The 16,090-nt window shown below is 40.2% G+C and overlaps 2 protein-coding genes across 3 annotated transcripts in view; both read right to left on the bottom strand.

Annotated features, from left to right (window-relative positions):
* LOC120566319 (E3 ubiquitin-protein ligase TRIM39-like) overlaps positions 1-16,090 on the bottom strand; it is a 503,358-nt gene that overhangs the window by 46,782 nt on the left and 440,486 nt on the right. The window contains exon 1 of one of the 2 annotated variants that reach the window (XM_039812733.1): positions 4,594-4,607. The exons of the other annotated variant lie outside the window; for it this stretch is intronic. The gene's annotated coding sequence lies outside the window, so the exon portion shown is untranslated. Of the gene's footprint in view, positions 1-4,593; positions 4,608-16,090 lie in introns of those variants that run through there. 2 annotated transcript variants of the gene reach the window in all.
* LOC120566725 (E3 ubiquitin-protein ligase TRIM21-like) lies at positions 6,315-12,258 on the bottom strand. The gene is made up of 2 exons (XM_039813345.1): positions 12,004-12,258; positions 6,315-8,118 (listed from the first exon to the last, which is right to left on the bottom strand). Exon 2 carries the CDS (start codon positions 8,114-8,116, stop codon positions 6,743-6,745), a length of 1,374 nt encoding a protein of 457 aa, XP_039669279.1. The 5' UTR covers positions 8,117-8,118; positions 12,004-12,258; the 3' UTR covers positions 6,315-6,742.

Raw genomic sequence — 16,090 nt, 5'->3', positions numbered from 1 at the left:
GCTTTGTACACAGTTTTTTTCTGATTGCGTTTGTGTTTTGTGTCAATAAAGCTCTATCTTTGAATAAACAGCACATTCCTGACAAATCATTTTCCTCAGCATAACAATGACATGAATATACAACATAGAATATATGAAATAAATATATAATACATAAATAAATATATAATTTTATTATTATTATAATAATGGCCCAGGGTGACCAATAGCCTAACCCATGACAGACCTGTCAACCAATCACGAGAGATTTTTCTTGTTTAAAAGAAGTGGTTTCATCCAATCCTGAGTGAGGAAATTCCAGCCAGGCCAGACGTTCTCTGGACAGGCGCCTATTCATATTCTAATCAGATCCATTAGCACCTATATGTGGCACAGACGAACGTGACGTTCACAGCCTGTAAATTGTCGATAACTGCCGAAAATTAGGGGGATTCCGGGCGTTTACAGGCATTTACGGGGACGGAAATCCCACTTTTCATGCAGTGTATGATTACTTTTTTTCCCCAAGGAGTTTTGCTCCCAAGTTGAAAAATGTAGGATTGACTTACAGAGGCTACTGCTTTTACTGCTAAATTGTACAACAACACAATCATGTTATGGATACAAAACGTTATGAAGTCTAATGTTTTCTACATTCTATTGATCAAAAATGATCAGTGATGTTGAGACTACAGAGTAACGGACCACCACAGTTCATGCATGTGAACCGCGGATTAATTGCAGAGTTTAACCTTCATAGTTTAAAAGGTGACACTACGTGAATGGGGCACAGCAGAAAGACGGAGCAAAACGACGCTGCTTGTCCAGATTTGTCATGTGTACTCCTATAGGCCTTCTACACTTCACATAAGGTGTTAAAACCAACAATATTGTTGAAGATAAAAAAGTTAAAACCATGCTTATGTTTTAGTACAATATACTTTTAGGTAAAAAATGTAACTTAAAAATGTAAACTGTTGTGTGACTGAGTGACACTGAAACTGAGTTGAAAAGGATTGTTGCAATACTGATTAAGCCTAATCAACATTTGACTGCCTCACCCCAAACCTAGTTTCTAAAGAATTAATTAGGTCATGTCTGTTATTTAGCATGAATGTAGATGCTCTAGAAGACTTATTGTTTTAACAACTTTTGGGGAGCCACTCCCTGCGGGGCCAGACTTGATTAGGACAAAGGAAATGCAAACTCTTTAAACTTGAACAGAATCGGCACTACCATGATAAACAACCTTTGTCTGTGACCTGGAGTAAACCTGAAATTCAGAGGTGTGTCCTTAACCTGAGAGAGAGGAATATAATTCGGAACCTGAGAATGATTCAGGACTGATTGATGTAATTCCTGAAGAGGAGGCATGTCATTTCAGTCCACTGCTGGCAGTGTTTCATGTTTTATGTTTGATTGTTTTTGTCATGTCGTTTTCATCGTGTTGTTCATTAAACCTTTTGCTTAACTTTCAATTCGACCCCAGCCTCTCCTTCCTCCTCAGAAATCAAACGATCACGTCTTTTTTGAATTTCCTTACAATAAACACAGAATTAGACTACTATTTAACGCGACAATGAGACATTTTTAACCGGTCATGAAACTGTCTCAATTTAATACTGATGCCGTCAGACGGCCGCGCAGACAGACAACAGTCGGAGCTTCGGCGAGGCTCTGCGCCCGTCAGCAGCCGGTCCCCCAGAGCAGCATGATCACCGGGAGGGTCCCGTACAGCCTGAACCCTGCAAATGGAGATTCCGTTTGAAGGTGACGTGCTTGGTCGACTCTGAGCTGACTGAACATCCCAAGCCGGCCGTTGCCAACTGGCCAAATGCTTAATATTTATTATTATTAATATAATTATTATTATTATAACCATAGTGAAATCGTGCAAGCGATAAAAAGCCGTCCTATGCGCTGTCGGCCTGTAAAGACAATTTATTTGTATATTAATAAAAAAATGCTTGACACTAAGAAAAGTAGTACAATAAATTAATAAAAAAAGAACAATGTATTATAACATGTTGTTGCACACATCATTGTCATATGAATAAAAATGATCAAGGTATGATTACTGCAATTTTGACCAACTTAAACACTTAAGCACACAGTATGATATTTCTATTGCTCAGGGTCTCTCAATCAAATCAATAACAAAAGACAGACTGATGATGTTGTGAAGTAGTGAGGGCTCTTAGGAGATAACCCCACTATGTGACTCAGGCAGAAATAATGTTCAAGGAGTCACGGACAACTTAATGTTCCAATTTACTTTGATGATGTAAAAAAACACAGAGAGAGGCTCAAAGTTTAAAATAAAAACACAGACTCTCACCAACCTCTGTCCTGATTGATAGGTTGTTGTGTAGCCACGCCCTAAAACTTCACCTGCTGGTATATGCTGTGTACACCAATAATATGACGCCATGACTTCTCTATTTTAGCCTCCCTGCCATTACCTTGCTTAAAAAAAAAACCCCCTTTTTTTGAAAAAAATTTTTCTTCTCTCTTTTCTCCCTTTGAAAAAATTTTTCTCCTTTTCTCTTGAATTTAATATATTGGTGCTACGTATTGCTGTAGATAGGTAAATAGGGCTTATCACTGTCTCCTCTAGCTGTAGATAGGTGAAATAGGTCTTATCACGGTCTCCTCTAGCTGTAGATAGGTGAAATAGGTCTTGTCACGGTCTCCTCTAGCTGTAGATAGGTGAAATAGGTCTTATCATGGTCTCCTCTAGCTGTAGATAGGTGAAATAGGTCTTGTCACGGTCTCCTCTAGCTGTAGATAGGTGAAATAGGTCTTATCACGGTCTCCCCTAGCTGTAGATAGGTGAAATAGGTCTTATCACGGTCTCCCCTAGCTGTAGTGAAATAGGGCTTATCACGGTCTCCTCTAGCTGTAGATAGGTGAAATAGGTCTTGTCACGGTCTCCTCTAGCTGTAGATAGGTGAAATAGGTCTTGTCACGGTCTCCTCTAGCTGTAGATAGGTGAAATAGGTTTTATCATGGTCTCCTCTAGCTGTAGATAGGTGAAATAGGTCTTATCACGGTCTCCTCTAGCTGTAGATAGGTGAAATAGGTCTTATCACGGTCTCCTCTAGCTGTAGATAGGTGAAATAGTTCTTATCACGGTCTCCTCTAGCTGTAGATAGGTGAAATAGGGCTTATCGCGGTCTCCTCTAGCTGTAGATAGGTGAAATAGGGCTTATCATGGTCTCCTCTAGCTGTAGATAGGTGAAATAGGTCTTGTCACGGTCTCCTCTAGCTGTAGATAGGTGAAATAGGTCTTATCATGGTCTCCTCTAGCTGTAGATAGGTGAAATAGGTCTTATCACGGTCTCCTCTAGCTGTAGATAGGTGAAATAGGGCTTATCACAGACTCCCCTAGCTGTAGATAGGTGGGCCAATGCATTTTTTGTGCATGCATTGTTTTAGTCCGGTGCAATACGCCGGCCGCCACCGCTAGTTAGCTTAGCGTAGTGAATGGAATCCTATACGCCACCGTTTGTTGAAATAGGGCTTATCACGGTCTCCTCTAGCTGTAGATAGGTGAAATAGGGCTTATCACGGTCTCCTCTAGCTGTAGATAGGTGAAATAGGGCTTATCATGGTCTCCTCTAGCTGTAGATAGGTGAAATAGGTCTTATCATGGTCTCCTCTAGCTGTAGATAGGTGAAATAGGTCTTATCACGGTCTCCTCTAGCTGTAGATAGGTGAAATAGGTCTTATCACGGTCTCCTCTAGCTGTAGATAGGTGAAATAGGGCTTATCACGGACTCCCCTAGCTGTAGATAGGTGAAATAGGTCTTATCACGGTCTCCTCTAGCTGTAGATAGGTGAAATAGTTCTTATCACGGTCTCCTCTAGCTGTAGATAGGTGAAATAGTTCTTATCACGGTCTCCTCTAGCTGTAGATAGGTGAAATAGGGCTTATCACGGTCTCCTCTAGCTGTAGATAGGTGAAATAGTTCTTATCACGGTCTCCTCTAGCTGTAGATAGGTGAAATAGGGCTTATCACGGTCTCCTCTAGCTGTAGATAGGTGAAATAGGGCTTATCACAGACTCCCCTAGCTGTAGATAGGTGGGCCAACGCATTTTTTGTGCATGCATTGTTTTAGTCCGATGCAATACCGGCAGCGCCACCGCTAGTTAGCTTAGCGTAGTGAATGGAATCCTATGTTGCCGGTTAGCATGTTGTGAGTAAAAGTGAGCCAACAAAATACAAAAAAACAACCTAATTACTTGCACTGAGTCAAAAAGTGCATTGGCTCACCTATCTACAGCCAGGGTAGACCGTGATAAGCACTATTTCAACAAACGGTGGCGTATTCCTTTAAAATGACAGATTTCTCTGGTTTTGAACATGTTTTGAAACGTTTGGGATAATGTAAATACACAGCTCAAGAAAATATATTACATAGGTCTAGTCTTTTTAGACATTTTAATGTGAAAATGTTACATATTATACCTTGAAGTGAGTTATCCATCTGACAAGTATCATTAAAAACGAAGAGTGGAGCTTCCTCATTTCAATAAAGCTGCTACGTGTAGCTGTACGTTTAGTTTTAATGCTGTTTGTTAACACAGTAAATATAATCAGCTGCACTCACCGGTATTTGTTGAGAAAGACCTGACAAACTCAGTTAAATATTTCTTCAGACAGAAACACAGAGACTTCAGTCATAGGGCATTCCATACATTCATGTTTAACTATTTTACAGTTACACCAACATTTTATCATCACATCTCTTTCACCCACTCAGGACCCTTCTCACAATTAAACAAACATTTTGTTAAACCTCAACCAATGTAGTTTCTGTGTCTACTCAACATCTCTGATCAATAGATGATTCTTAACTAAACTTTTAAATCTCATTTTTCTGCTTTCTTGTGTAATTTGTTCAGGGAGTACATTCCATTCTTGCATTGATCTATAAATGACCATTTGCTTTTGGTAAAGTAAAGTTATCTCATGTGGCATGTCTTGTGGCATAGTCATATATATTTAAAATAAACGTTAAATTGTTATAAAAATAGAAATAATGAACAAAGTAATCTGTTTTTCACAGATAACAAACCTAAACATTTGAGAATTGCAATATTTGTTCTATATTCTGCTGTGTTTTGTACAATTTGCATTGTGTTATTTTTTCTTGAGTTGTATTAGGCCATACTGCTGAACAATAGACAACATTAGACAATATTAAATATTGAATCACCACTTTGGTTGAGCTTTGTGACAAACATGGTGCAGATCTTTAAACAACAGACACACCACTTCCCATCTTATCAACCATCTTATTTATATGTTCTGTCCATGACAATTTAATATCTAAAGTAACTCCCAGAGGTTTTGGTCTCTTGGACCTGTTCAACAGTTAGATCATTTATGCAAATCTTCAGCTCAGGCTGAATATTAAGAGTATGATCTACACCTAATATTCTTTTTATCTTTAAAAGATCTATGTGTAGGTAGACCTGCACCACTCTCGGAGAAACCCACCATCGCTGAGCTCAGGATGAAAACGGTTCAAACTCACGATGATAAAATAACATGTAATAACAATAATAAAGACATCACATGTCCCTAAACACACGGCCTGCCTGTGTGGAGATCTGCCGCGGAGGATGCTTTCTCCTCAGCATCATCATATCTTATCATAAACAAGGTCAACTTTGCTCCTCTGAACACCTTCCAGCTCTTACAAAATAACACAGTGTGGTTGTGGAAGTCAAAATCCCATTCATTTTCTCAATAAGCGATTTGATTATTAACCCTTGTGTTGTCCTCCCGCCCACTACGCAAGTTTTTCCGACGTTTTTGTCACTTTTCTTCTGCAATTTGAAGTTTTTATTGTTCTTTTCCCCCCCAAGGTTTTTTAAGCTATTTCCGTCATTTTCTTCTTTTCTTTATTTCCACAGGACAGCTGAAGACATGAAAGGGGAGAGAGAGGGGGAATGACATGCAGCAAAGAGCAGAGTCGAACCCATGGCAGCTGCGTCGAGGATTACACCTCTATATATGTGCGCCTACTCTACCAACTGAGCTAACCCGGGCACACGATAAAACACACAAATTTAAAGAAAGTAGTGACCTGGTCACAGAATCATATGGATCCACGTTATTTAGAAAATGGTTCAAATTTGACCAGAGGACAACAGGAGGGTTAATCATTATGTCTAAAAGCTTTAAATTATCAATTTCATAATAAGTGCAACAGCAGGTCCTCCAAATAGGAAAGTGTCTTACATTTAAAAGTAAAATGTACAACTGTTATGGTAGAAAGACCAAAACCAGCAGTTTAAGGAATAACACCATTAACATTCTTGGTCTCAATAAACAGACTTTATTTCTGCAATTATGCCACAGTAATTCAGACTTTTTCTTTCCTGTCTCATTATTGAGGGACATAAAAAATAAAATCAGACAACCACTTTACACCATATATCTCTTAGATCCTAATTGTCCCATCAGATTTGCACTTTACCTTTAATTTTAGATATTTAAAATGATCATTTGTGGATAACTGCAATTGCTTTGTTTCTAGTCATAATTCATCAACACATTAATTTGATGCATCATAACACGATATGAATTTGCAAAGATTTGCTGCACATTTAACCATATTATAATAAATGTAATAAAGTTTAAATCAGTCACCATAGGAAACAGATTCTGTAGAAAATAAAATGTAAAATATATGAATACTGTTGTTCCCTTGATTGAAAATGAATCAATACCTGAAATGAGATCAGTGATTAGTTTACTCTGACAGGAGAGATGATCAGAGGGGCAGAGTTTTTACCATCGTTATTATTACAGGGACTGAAGAATGGGAAGAGTTTCTCAGTGAAGGAGCAGCCAGTAAAGGAGTAGATAAGAGCTGCAGCATCTACGTCATAAAAGGAGACCAGACCCTCCTCATAATCCACAAACACGCCCACCTTCTGAGGAGGAGACTTCAGAGAGAGAAGGACAGGATGGACAGCTAGAGCTTTGTACTCATTTCTATTTCTCAACCATATCGTCCAGTAACCATACTGAGGGCTCAGGTTGATGATTCCCTTCCTGTTGATCGACTCTCTGGCCACTCCTAAATCCCATTTCGTCTTTCCTTTAACTTGAACCTCAAAGTAAAATCTGCCTGAAGAGAAACTATGTTTTCCTAAAACACTAGCAGACTTAGAAAATCTCTCTGGGTTGTCTGGGAGATTCTTCCTCACATCACCAAGATTCACTTGTTTCCCATCATCAGACAGGATGAGAAACGATTGTGCTGTATCAGGATCAAGAGTCACATCCACTGCATACTGCTGGACCCTCTTCAGCTCAGACTCAAGCAGCTTCTTCATCTCTTTACTGAGTGTCTCTTGCAGCTGAACCACAGCTTTCACCACAGTCCCCTCATATAATGATGGACAGACGCTGACCTCTGTCCAGTCCTTGGTGGGTGGAGGTTGTTGGATATTTAGGGACTGGACACTCTGGAGAAGATGGAGGTGGTCTTCAGAGCGGGAGAGCTGCTCCACCTCAGTGCTTCTCTTCATCAGCTCAGAGATTTCCTGTTCCAGCTCTTTGATGAAAGCTTCAGCCTGTTTTTCTGTTGTTTTCTGCTTCTCTTTGATCGTGCTGATGAGCTCATTCAGGCCTCTCTCAACAGATTCCTTCAGAGAATTGAAGACCTGAACACCTTCTGCTATCTGTCTGTCTGCATCTTCTTCACTGAGGTCGACTGAGTGTTTGATCTCCTGAATCTTTAGTCGTCTCTTGTGGATCATCTGGTGAATTTCAGCCTTGGTCTTCCCCTTCTTTCCTTCATATTCTCTTTTCAGTTTGGTTCCAGTGCAGACGTCACTGGGAACTTCTCCTGGTTTGGACACTTTCTGTTGAGCTGACTGTCTGAACTGAGCAACCATCTCAGAGATGAAAGTGTTGACTCTCAAATCAGGTCTTGTGGTAAAACCCTCTTTACAGATGGGACAAAAGCACCTGTTACTAGTATTCCAGTGTTCTGTGATGCAGTTTTTGCAGAAGTTGTGACCACATGGTGTGCTGACAGGATCAGTGAACACATCCAGACAGATGGAGCACAGAAACTGATCTTCAGATATCAGATAGTTTGCAGCAGCCATATCTACACATTTGTGAATAAAGAAGAAAAATATATTCAAAATCTGTGAACAGACTGAGCTTAGCTTACAACCTACGGTTACTTCAGCAACAAGTAACATTAGTTCATTTTGTCCTGTGTTGTGACGCAGAGGTTTCTCCATCTTTAACTTTTGGTAAGTGACACTTTTCAGTGTTGAACGACTCTCAGCTGATCTCTGATCTCATGTTAGTTTTGTCAACTGTTAAACGCAGAAATTCAGATGTCTGTGTTGATTTGATTCTCAGTAATTTCTAATGTGCAGTAAAATTAATACCAATAATCATACCACCATGTAAAACAGTTCAGCATTGAAAAGTATCATCAGCTAAATGTACGTAAACAGGGCAGTAAAATGTCCCCTGTGGGTGTGGTACTATAATCTGTATTCTTACTGATTCCTTCAGGTGTAAGCTGCATTTTACTGTTTTAAACCATTTTATATGAGGCTGAAATTATTATTTTCATTAGTGATCAACCTGCTTATTATTTTCTGTCTGTCTGTTGAAAGACAGGAATGTGAGAAATGTCATTCACAATGTGGCGTCTTCAGTCAAAACTTCAAACCCCCAAATTACTTCTTACTGTTATTGAAAAGAAGTAAACACCTCTGCTGATGTTGGACCTGTTAGTTATGGTTTAGTTAACCCTAATTATTTTGTTTAAAGGTACAATATGTAACATTTCTGCATTAAAATGTCTAAAAATGACTATACCTGTGTTATATTACATTTTTGTTGAGTTGTGTACTTACACTATGCTAAATGTTTTCAACAACGTTCAAACCTGCGAAATCTGGTATTTTATTTTAATGACACGGGACGTTTCTTTTAGTCGCCCGTCAGTGGCGTCATAAAACCTTTAACCCCTCTGGTTCCTCTAATTTCCGTCAAAACATGGGCACCAAGATGATATATTCGAGAGTAATCGTAAATCAAACAATGTCACAGAAAGAATAATACTCAGTAACCGTAATACAGCTTGATTTCTGCCATACAGCATCATTTTGTCATTGATTACACGCCACTTACAACACAGTAATGTAGCAGAGATCGTATTTATTGATACATTTCAATATCAACTGATCCAGCTTAACTTGCTACGTTAACGTTAGCTCATGGTAATGCTCGGTGGGGAACGTTAATGTTATAAGGTTACAACATCGTTCAACATGTTCATGAAGTTATTTTAATTTATAATTGTTTTGATCAAGGTAAAGTTACAGTTGGGGTTACCCACGATTAAGTTCGCCAGCTAACGTTAGCGATAACATTCAGCCCGGTCTCATGGCAGACCGGGCTGAATGTTGGTATGGCAGTTCGTGATATGGTCACGTTATTGAATCTATTGACTTGTGGACAGGACAGGATAATGTCATTTTTTTTCGTGTGGTGATTACGAATTTTAAAGCAATGTATTTCAATGGGAAGCATATTTCATGATCACAGAATGATGACAGTAGCAAGTAGTATTAGGTAAGGTAAAGGAACTTTATTGTCACATACACATACATGTAGCGAAATTCATTCTCTGCATTTAACCCATCCCTCAAGGGAGCAGTGGGCAGCCATTTACCGGGGACCAACTCCAGATCTGAGCCAGTGCCTTGATCAAGGGCACTGACTGGAAAACCTAGTACATGTTTAATTTCCCCGTTGTTGTGTGCCCCTGCGCCTGGGGATCGCGTCCCACATGTGGCGGTCCGTCCCGTTGTTGTGGCCGGCGTGTGGCGCCTCATTTCCCCGTTGTTGCGTCCCCCAGAGCAGGTTCGAAAATCGTGACCTGTACACGTTCAAAATTTGTGACGTGTACACAAGATAAACGTCAAAATCGTGACCTGTAAACGTATCAATAAATCAAAATAACGTGACTATTTCACGACCTGGCGTGAGACCGGGTTGTAACATTAGCTAGCTGTATAGATAGAAGACAAATCAAATGTTAGTTTAGCCAGCTATCCCACCCTGTTTTTTCGCCTCCCTCCCAGTTGCTAAGGGACTAAAGTCGCGATGAAAGTGGACAACAGCCCCGGGGACACGACACATCCTTAGTTAGCCAGCAGCCAGCCACTATTATAAACTTACAGCAATCTGAACCCAGCCAGCACAAACTCCAGCCCCAGGCGTCCAAGTCTGGCTCGCCGCGGTGTTGAAATTCTCCCCCCTTTAGCGTTTAGCAGTCTTCTTTACAGTTAAGTTTGACCCACAAATAGTGACTGTCCTGTGGACAAAAGGTGAAGGTGGTGAGAGTCCAAAAGCAACACCGGGCAGCCATCCTATTGATGTAGGCGTATCCTCAGCCGGTATCTCCGGGGCCACGGCTCGGTCCCGGAGATAATTGGCAGACAGCCCCAGCCGCGACGTAGCTAAGTCTCTCACAGGTGTTGAGTAACCTTACAACAAACCCTTTCCCCTCCGGTGCTGATAACATCCAAAAAGTGACACTGAAGTGAAATATATTGTGATATTTATTGTGGTTTTACCTACTGGCTAATGTAAGCTTGCTTGCTCACTAACTGGTCAACCAGCTAACTAATGTTAGCTACCAATACAAATTGAATCAAGGAAAAGTAATTATGTGGGGGAAACTGTAGCTATTTTATCAGAATGACATGAATAAACGTTACTAAACGTAACAAGGATAAAACTGTAATGGATAAACCTATCCGTGAACAGATATATTTTAATATGCAATTGTATTAAACTACAACTCCCATAATGCCACTACACAACGTCATCAAATGTCCGTGTTTACATCCATTGTTTTGATTGAGAGACCCCTAGCGGCAGAAAATTACATATTTGTACGTTTAAGATGAAAAATCTATAAATAATAATAATAATAATAAATATCTGTTATCTTGTTGTTGAGGACATGTGTCCACAAATTAAAAACAAGACAGATTTACACTTTTGATGGGATGAAGTTTGTGACACACACCTGCCAATCAAAAACAACTCTCTGCCTCCACAAACGGTTCTGAGTAGTTTTGTAGAATCAGAGAACAAACAGCTGATCAAGTTTCAGAGAATAAAGTATTCAGGCTGATGGAGATGTTCTGACACTCCCTCATACCTCAGCAGTGTAGTCAGCGGAGATTAAAATCTAACTTGTTTCCTGGTGCTGACCTGCACACAAGACCATCAAGCCGCGGCATTATATGGCCGATGCAGCCGTGCCAAGGGTTGTTTTACGGCAGAAGAACCTTTTTACAAGACGATTGTAAAAGAAGTCGAGATAGCGCGCAGCAGGAAAGGACCTTTTCTTTGTGCGCTTCACTTCTCGTTACTGGGATCACGTGCCAGCTGCTGACTCCGCTGAGAGACACGTAAGCACGCGCTGCTAACCCATACAACAACGGTTACCAACAAAATAAAAGTATATACAGTATCTCACAAAAGTGAGTACACCCCTCACATTTTAGTAAATATTTCATTATATCTTTTAATGGGACAACACTGAAGAAATGACACTTTGCTATAATGTAAAGTATTAAGTTTACAGATTGTATAACAGTGTAAATGTGCTGTCCCCTCAAAATAACTCAACACACAGCCATTAATGCCTAAACCGCTGGCAACTAAAGTGAATACACCCCTATGTTAAATTCCCATAGAGGCAGGCAGGCCAGTTATTTCATGGATCCAGGATACTATGCATCCTGATAAAGTTCCCTTGGTCTTTGGAATTAAAATAACCCCCCACATCATCACATACCCTTCACCATACCCCCACATCATCACATACCCTTGACCATACCTAGAGATTGGCATGGGGTACTTTCCATAAGATCATCTCTCAATGCAAATCAAACCAGCTATTAGGCTAACCGACATAAAACCACATCAATCTGTAGGTATGGATTCTCACCTGCTGAACTCTTCAGGTCGACTTCCAGACTCTTTCCACCTCCGTGTGTCGAGGAAACACTGGCAGAGACCAAGCTGCTCTTTACTTTTCTTCCTCGTCCGTCTGGGTGTCTGTGTGCATCTGATCCGAGGACGCCGACACACCTTCATAAGTTCAGAGTCCAAGTCTCAAGTCTAAATATACGTCAGACCCTGTCCAACAGATAGTAGATGTCAGCCAATTAGAAATGTGATTTTATTTCCTGCTTTTTCCCCCTTACCTGCCTGAGGGGAAGGGCTAATCAGTGATGTTTGTTACTCACCTGTGTTTGGTGAAATAAATAAAAATATATAAATACATAAATAAATGTCACAATCAAACTGCATTCATATTCTTAATATCTAGTTGACAAATCAGATTGTGGGATCTACTTGTTGTTTAATGATCCTTCCTTACCTATTAAGGGTTTTTGATTGGTTATCTGGTTTCAGATTCTTAGGGTTAACGATCCCTTAAGGGAGGAACATGAAGTAGGGGTTTATAAAGAAGTGACTTTCATTTCTGACTTTACAACAGAGATCTTACAACAGAGATCTTCAACAGGGGGTCCGGGATCCCTAGGGGGTCCTCAGAGTTACTTCAGGGGGTCACCAAATTAATTATAAATGTTTTGAAGGTTTTTTCAAAAATGAAATCCCACATAATATTAGCAAATATAAATCAGCCTATTTGTGAAAAAACAGACATTGATGATAGGATTACTAGCCTATAGGTAAGGTAGTCACTAAGGTAGCCAGCCACAGATACAGTTCATCCTAAGTGTTCACTGTGCCACATGTATGTTTAACATTAAAACATGATTTATAAAAACATGCCAATAATTAATATTTTAATAGCTTAGTATTCTATTCACTAAAAAGGTATGTATAAAGCTTAACACGTTATTGTAGGCCCAGTTTATTATGGAACTTAATTTGTACAATATCTGTAGGAGGGGATCCCTGATCCATCTTTCTTTTAGTTAAGGGGTCCTTGGCTTATACATCGTTGAAGACCCCTGCCTTACAACATAAAGAATATATGCTTTCATAGCCTATGATGTGATTGTCAGATTGTCTCGACATGTGCACATGCACTTTTCTTTTATTAATATTAAGGGTTTTGTTAAGTTTTTGTGGTTGATATGAGCAGAGCTTTTCATAAGTGTTGGATGCCGGCCAAACAGCCTCATTTAAGTCTAGCTGCTACTTTATTGCATTCATTTTTGATTCTAATAAAATACTTTTGATGAACAAGTGGTGATTCTCTATGCACGAACATTTTACAACCACTATAGCATCCGCTTCAAACCAATGTGAGTAACGAGACACAAGTCTGTCTGTCTGTATCAGTCCCTCTGTCTGTCTGTCTGTCTGTGTGCCTGTCTGTCTGTCTGTCTGTCTGTATCAGTCCCATTCTCAGCTGAGATGCTGCGTGTCCTGCCAAGCAAAGAGAGCAACTTGTCTTCAGAGTTTTGATCAGCAAAATAATTTATGACAAAACACGGTAAGAATTGCATTGATTGCACAGACAGGGAACATCCTCATCACACGGGCTACTTCGGAAAACACCAGAAACTACTTGATGATTGCGCAATAAGCATTAACAAGTCCTGTGAAAACGCAACATTTTCCATATTGGCTACACTACGCCACGAAATAATAACTTGAGGCCACGTAATAATATTTGTTCTCTCTGTGATCGTTCCGGGGCTCTGTTAAGACGCTCTGCAAACACACACTAAAACAGGCAATGTTGTCAAAGTAACAGGAGGAAAATGCAGCCTCACTGTAATTTACAGTTAAAATTACTTCTAGAATGATAGAAGTAGTATTTTTTCCATATTATACAAACTAATATCAGATGCTCAAAATCATGTTTTAAAAATCAAACATGATGTCATAGAACTCCCTGCAGTAGCGAGTGTATGTTTCTAGTAATATAATATCCTTTATAATTAACCTTTATAATATAATTAACCATCAGTGGCATGTCTTGATAAACCTTACATTGAAGGAGTCAATAAATAATAAATAAGGTGTGATTTAACTTTTGATCCGTCAGGAATAGTTTAAATATGAATAGCTATTTACAGACTGTTAAATCTTGCACCCGGCGCAGCGCGGCGCAAAACCTGACGCAAGTGTCTTTGCTAGTTTAAGCACGTCCAGCGCCTACGTTGTTTAAATAGCAAATGCACCTGCGCCCATCTGTGCGCACATGGGCATGGTTCAGGTGCATTCTGGGAGTATTGCTATATTGATGCAGTGGAAAGTGATCGCGCCATTGACCAACAAAAACCTGGTCTAAAGTCAATAACGCAGCATTTCATTATCTTTTAATGGGACAACACTGAAGAAATAACACCCCTATGTTAAATTCCCATAGAGGCAGGCAGATTTTTATTTTTAAAGGCCAGTTATTTCATGGATCCAGGATACTATGCATCCTGATAAAGTTCCCTTGGCCTTTGGAATTAAAATAGCCCCACATTATCACATACCCTTCACCATACCTAGAGATTCTGGTTTTATGTCATTAGCCTAATAGCTAGTTTGATTTGCATTGATGATTTTATGGAATCTACCCCATGCCAATCTCTAGGTATGGTGAAGGGTATATGAGATATTATTCCACAGACCAAGAGAACTTTATCAGGATAAAAAAAAATAAAAGTCTGCCTGCCTCTATGGGAATCTAACATAGGGTGTAGTGACTTTAGTTGCCAGTGGTTTAGACATTAATGGCTGTATGTTGAGTTATTTTGAGGGGACAGCACATTTACACTGTCATACAAGCTGTAAACTTAATACTTTACATTGTAGCAACGTGTCATTTCTTCAGTGTTGTCCCATTAAAAGATATAATGAAATATTTACTAAAATGTGAGGGGTGTACTCACATTTGTGAGATACTGTAAATTCAGTTGGCATCCAGGCTAGGTCAGCGTGTCAGCAGTATGGTAACTTTGTCTCATCATTCCTTTGTGTTTTGATCCATCTAGTGGTCATTCTGTGTCACAACACCGGTTAGTGGTCTACATGGAGGCCCCTGTTGTTGCTGCTGCAGTGTAGCAGGGAGTCATGGAGACGTGCTCAGACATGAGGAAGGCTGTCAGCTCTCAAATGTTCAGAGTTTCAATTAATAGCCTGCACTTATCAATTATTGTTGTTTGACTCTTTCAGAGAGATTATACAACATTTATTGTCAGTATTGAAATGTGGCTATAAACAATAATGTGTTGGAACCTAACAGTTATGATCAAGACTATTCTGTGAGGCCTGAAGCTTCCCCTGAGGCCAAAGAGCGGCCTGGAAGTCCCCAGCCTGTGACCCCTCACTCCTAACAAAGGAGCCTCCAAAATGGAGATTGTCCCTCCAAGACATGAGGAAAATGGCAGACTGGTGGAGGGCTTGAGAACTGCAACGACGAATTCTCACACCTTCGTTGAGTTCGGGATTTCTGATTGGCCGCGGCTCCTTGAACGCACCACTCGCTGCCAGCAGGCGGCGGAGGTCACAGCCCGGGGTTCTTCGAGGTAATCCATTTGCCGCAAGGAGACGCATCGTTCAGCGCTGTTCGAGAACCAACGTGCATCATTCGCTGGTCGAGTGAGGCGTTTGTATCGTTCGTGATACAACAGGGTCCTGGTGAATACGAAGCCCGTATTACACCAAATCTGCAGAGGGGTAAATCAGCCCCGTCTCAAGGAAGAAGAGACAACGCGTTTTCTTGCAAGTCGACTCGGCCTTGTTTCCGCTCCACTGCCTTGGACGGTACGGGCCATTTACCTCTGGCGAGAGGTAAATTTCAGTTCTGTTCACCGGAAAATCCGCCGGATAAGCAACGGACTGTGCACCCAAAAGTAAGAGGCATTTATGGTTCTGGGCAGACATAAGAACTAGGGTGTTTAATTAATGTGTAAAAAGGTATTGCTAGTTTTGTTTACCATTAATGTGGGATCCGGAGCGGCGTCCTATGTGCTGTTGTGAAGAATATCACTGATCCAGATATTGTTGAAAGTTGTGTTGAACTGTAGCTCATACCTCCCGCTCCAGGGAGTTTACTG

This window comes from Perca fluviatilis, chromosome 1, assembly GCF_010015445.1.
Source record: "Perca fluviatilis chromosome 1, GENO_Pfluv_1.0, whole genome shotgun sequence".
Lineage (NCBI taxonomy): Eukaryota > Metazoa > Chordata > Actinopteri > Perciformes > Percidae > Perca > Perca fluviatilis.
Note: the sequence above shows the minus strand (reverse complement) of the source record. Positions and strands in the feature narration are given on the sequence as shown.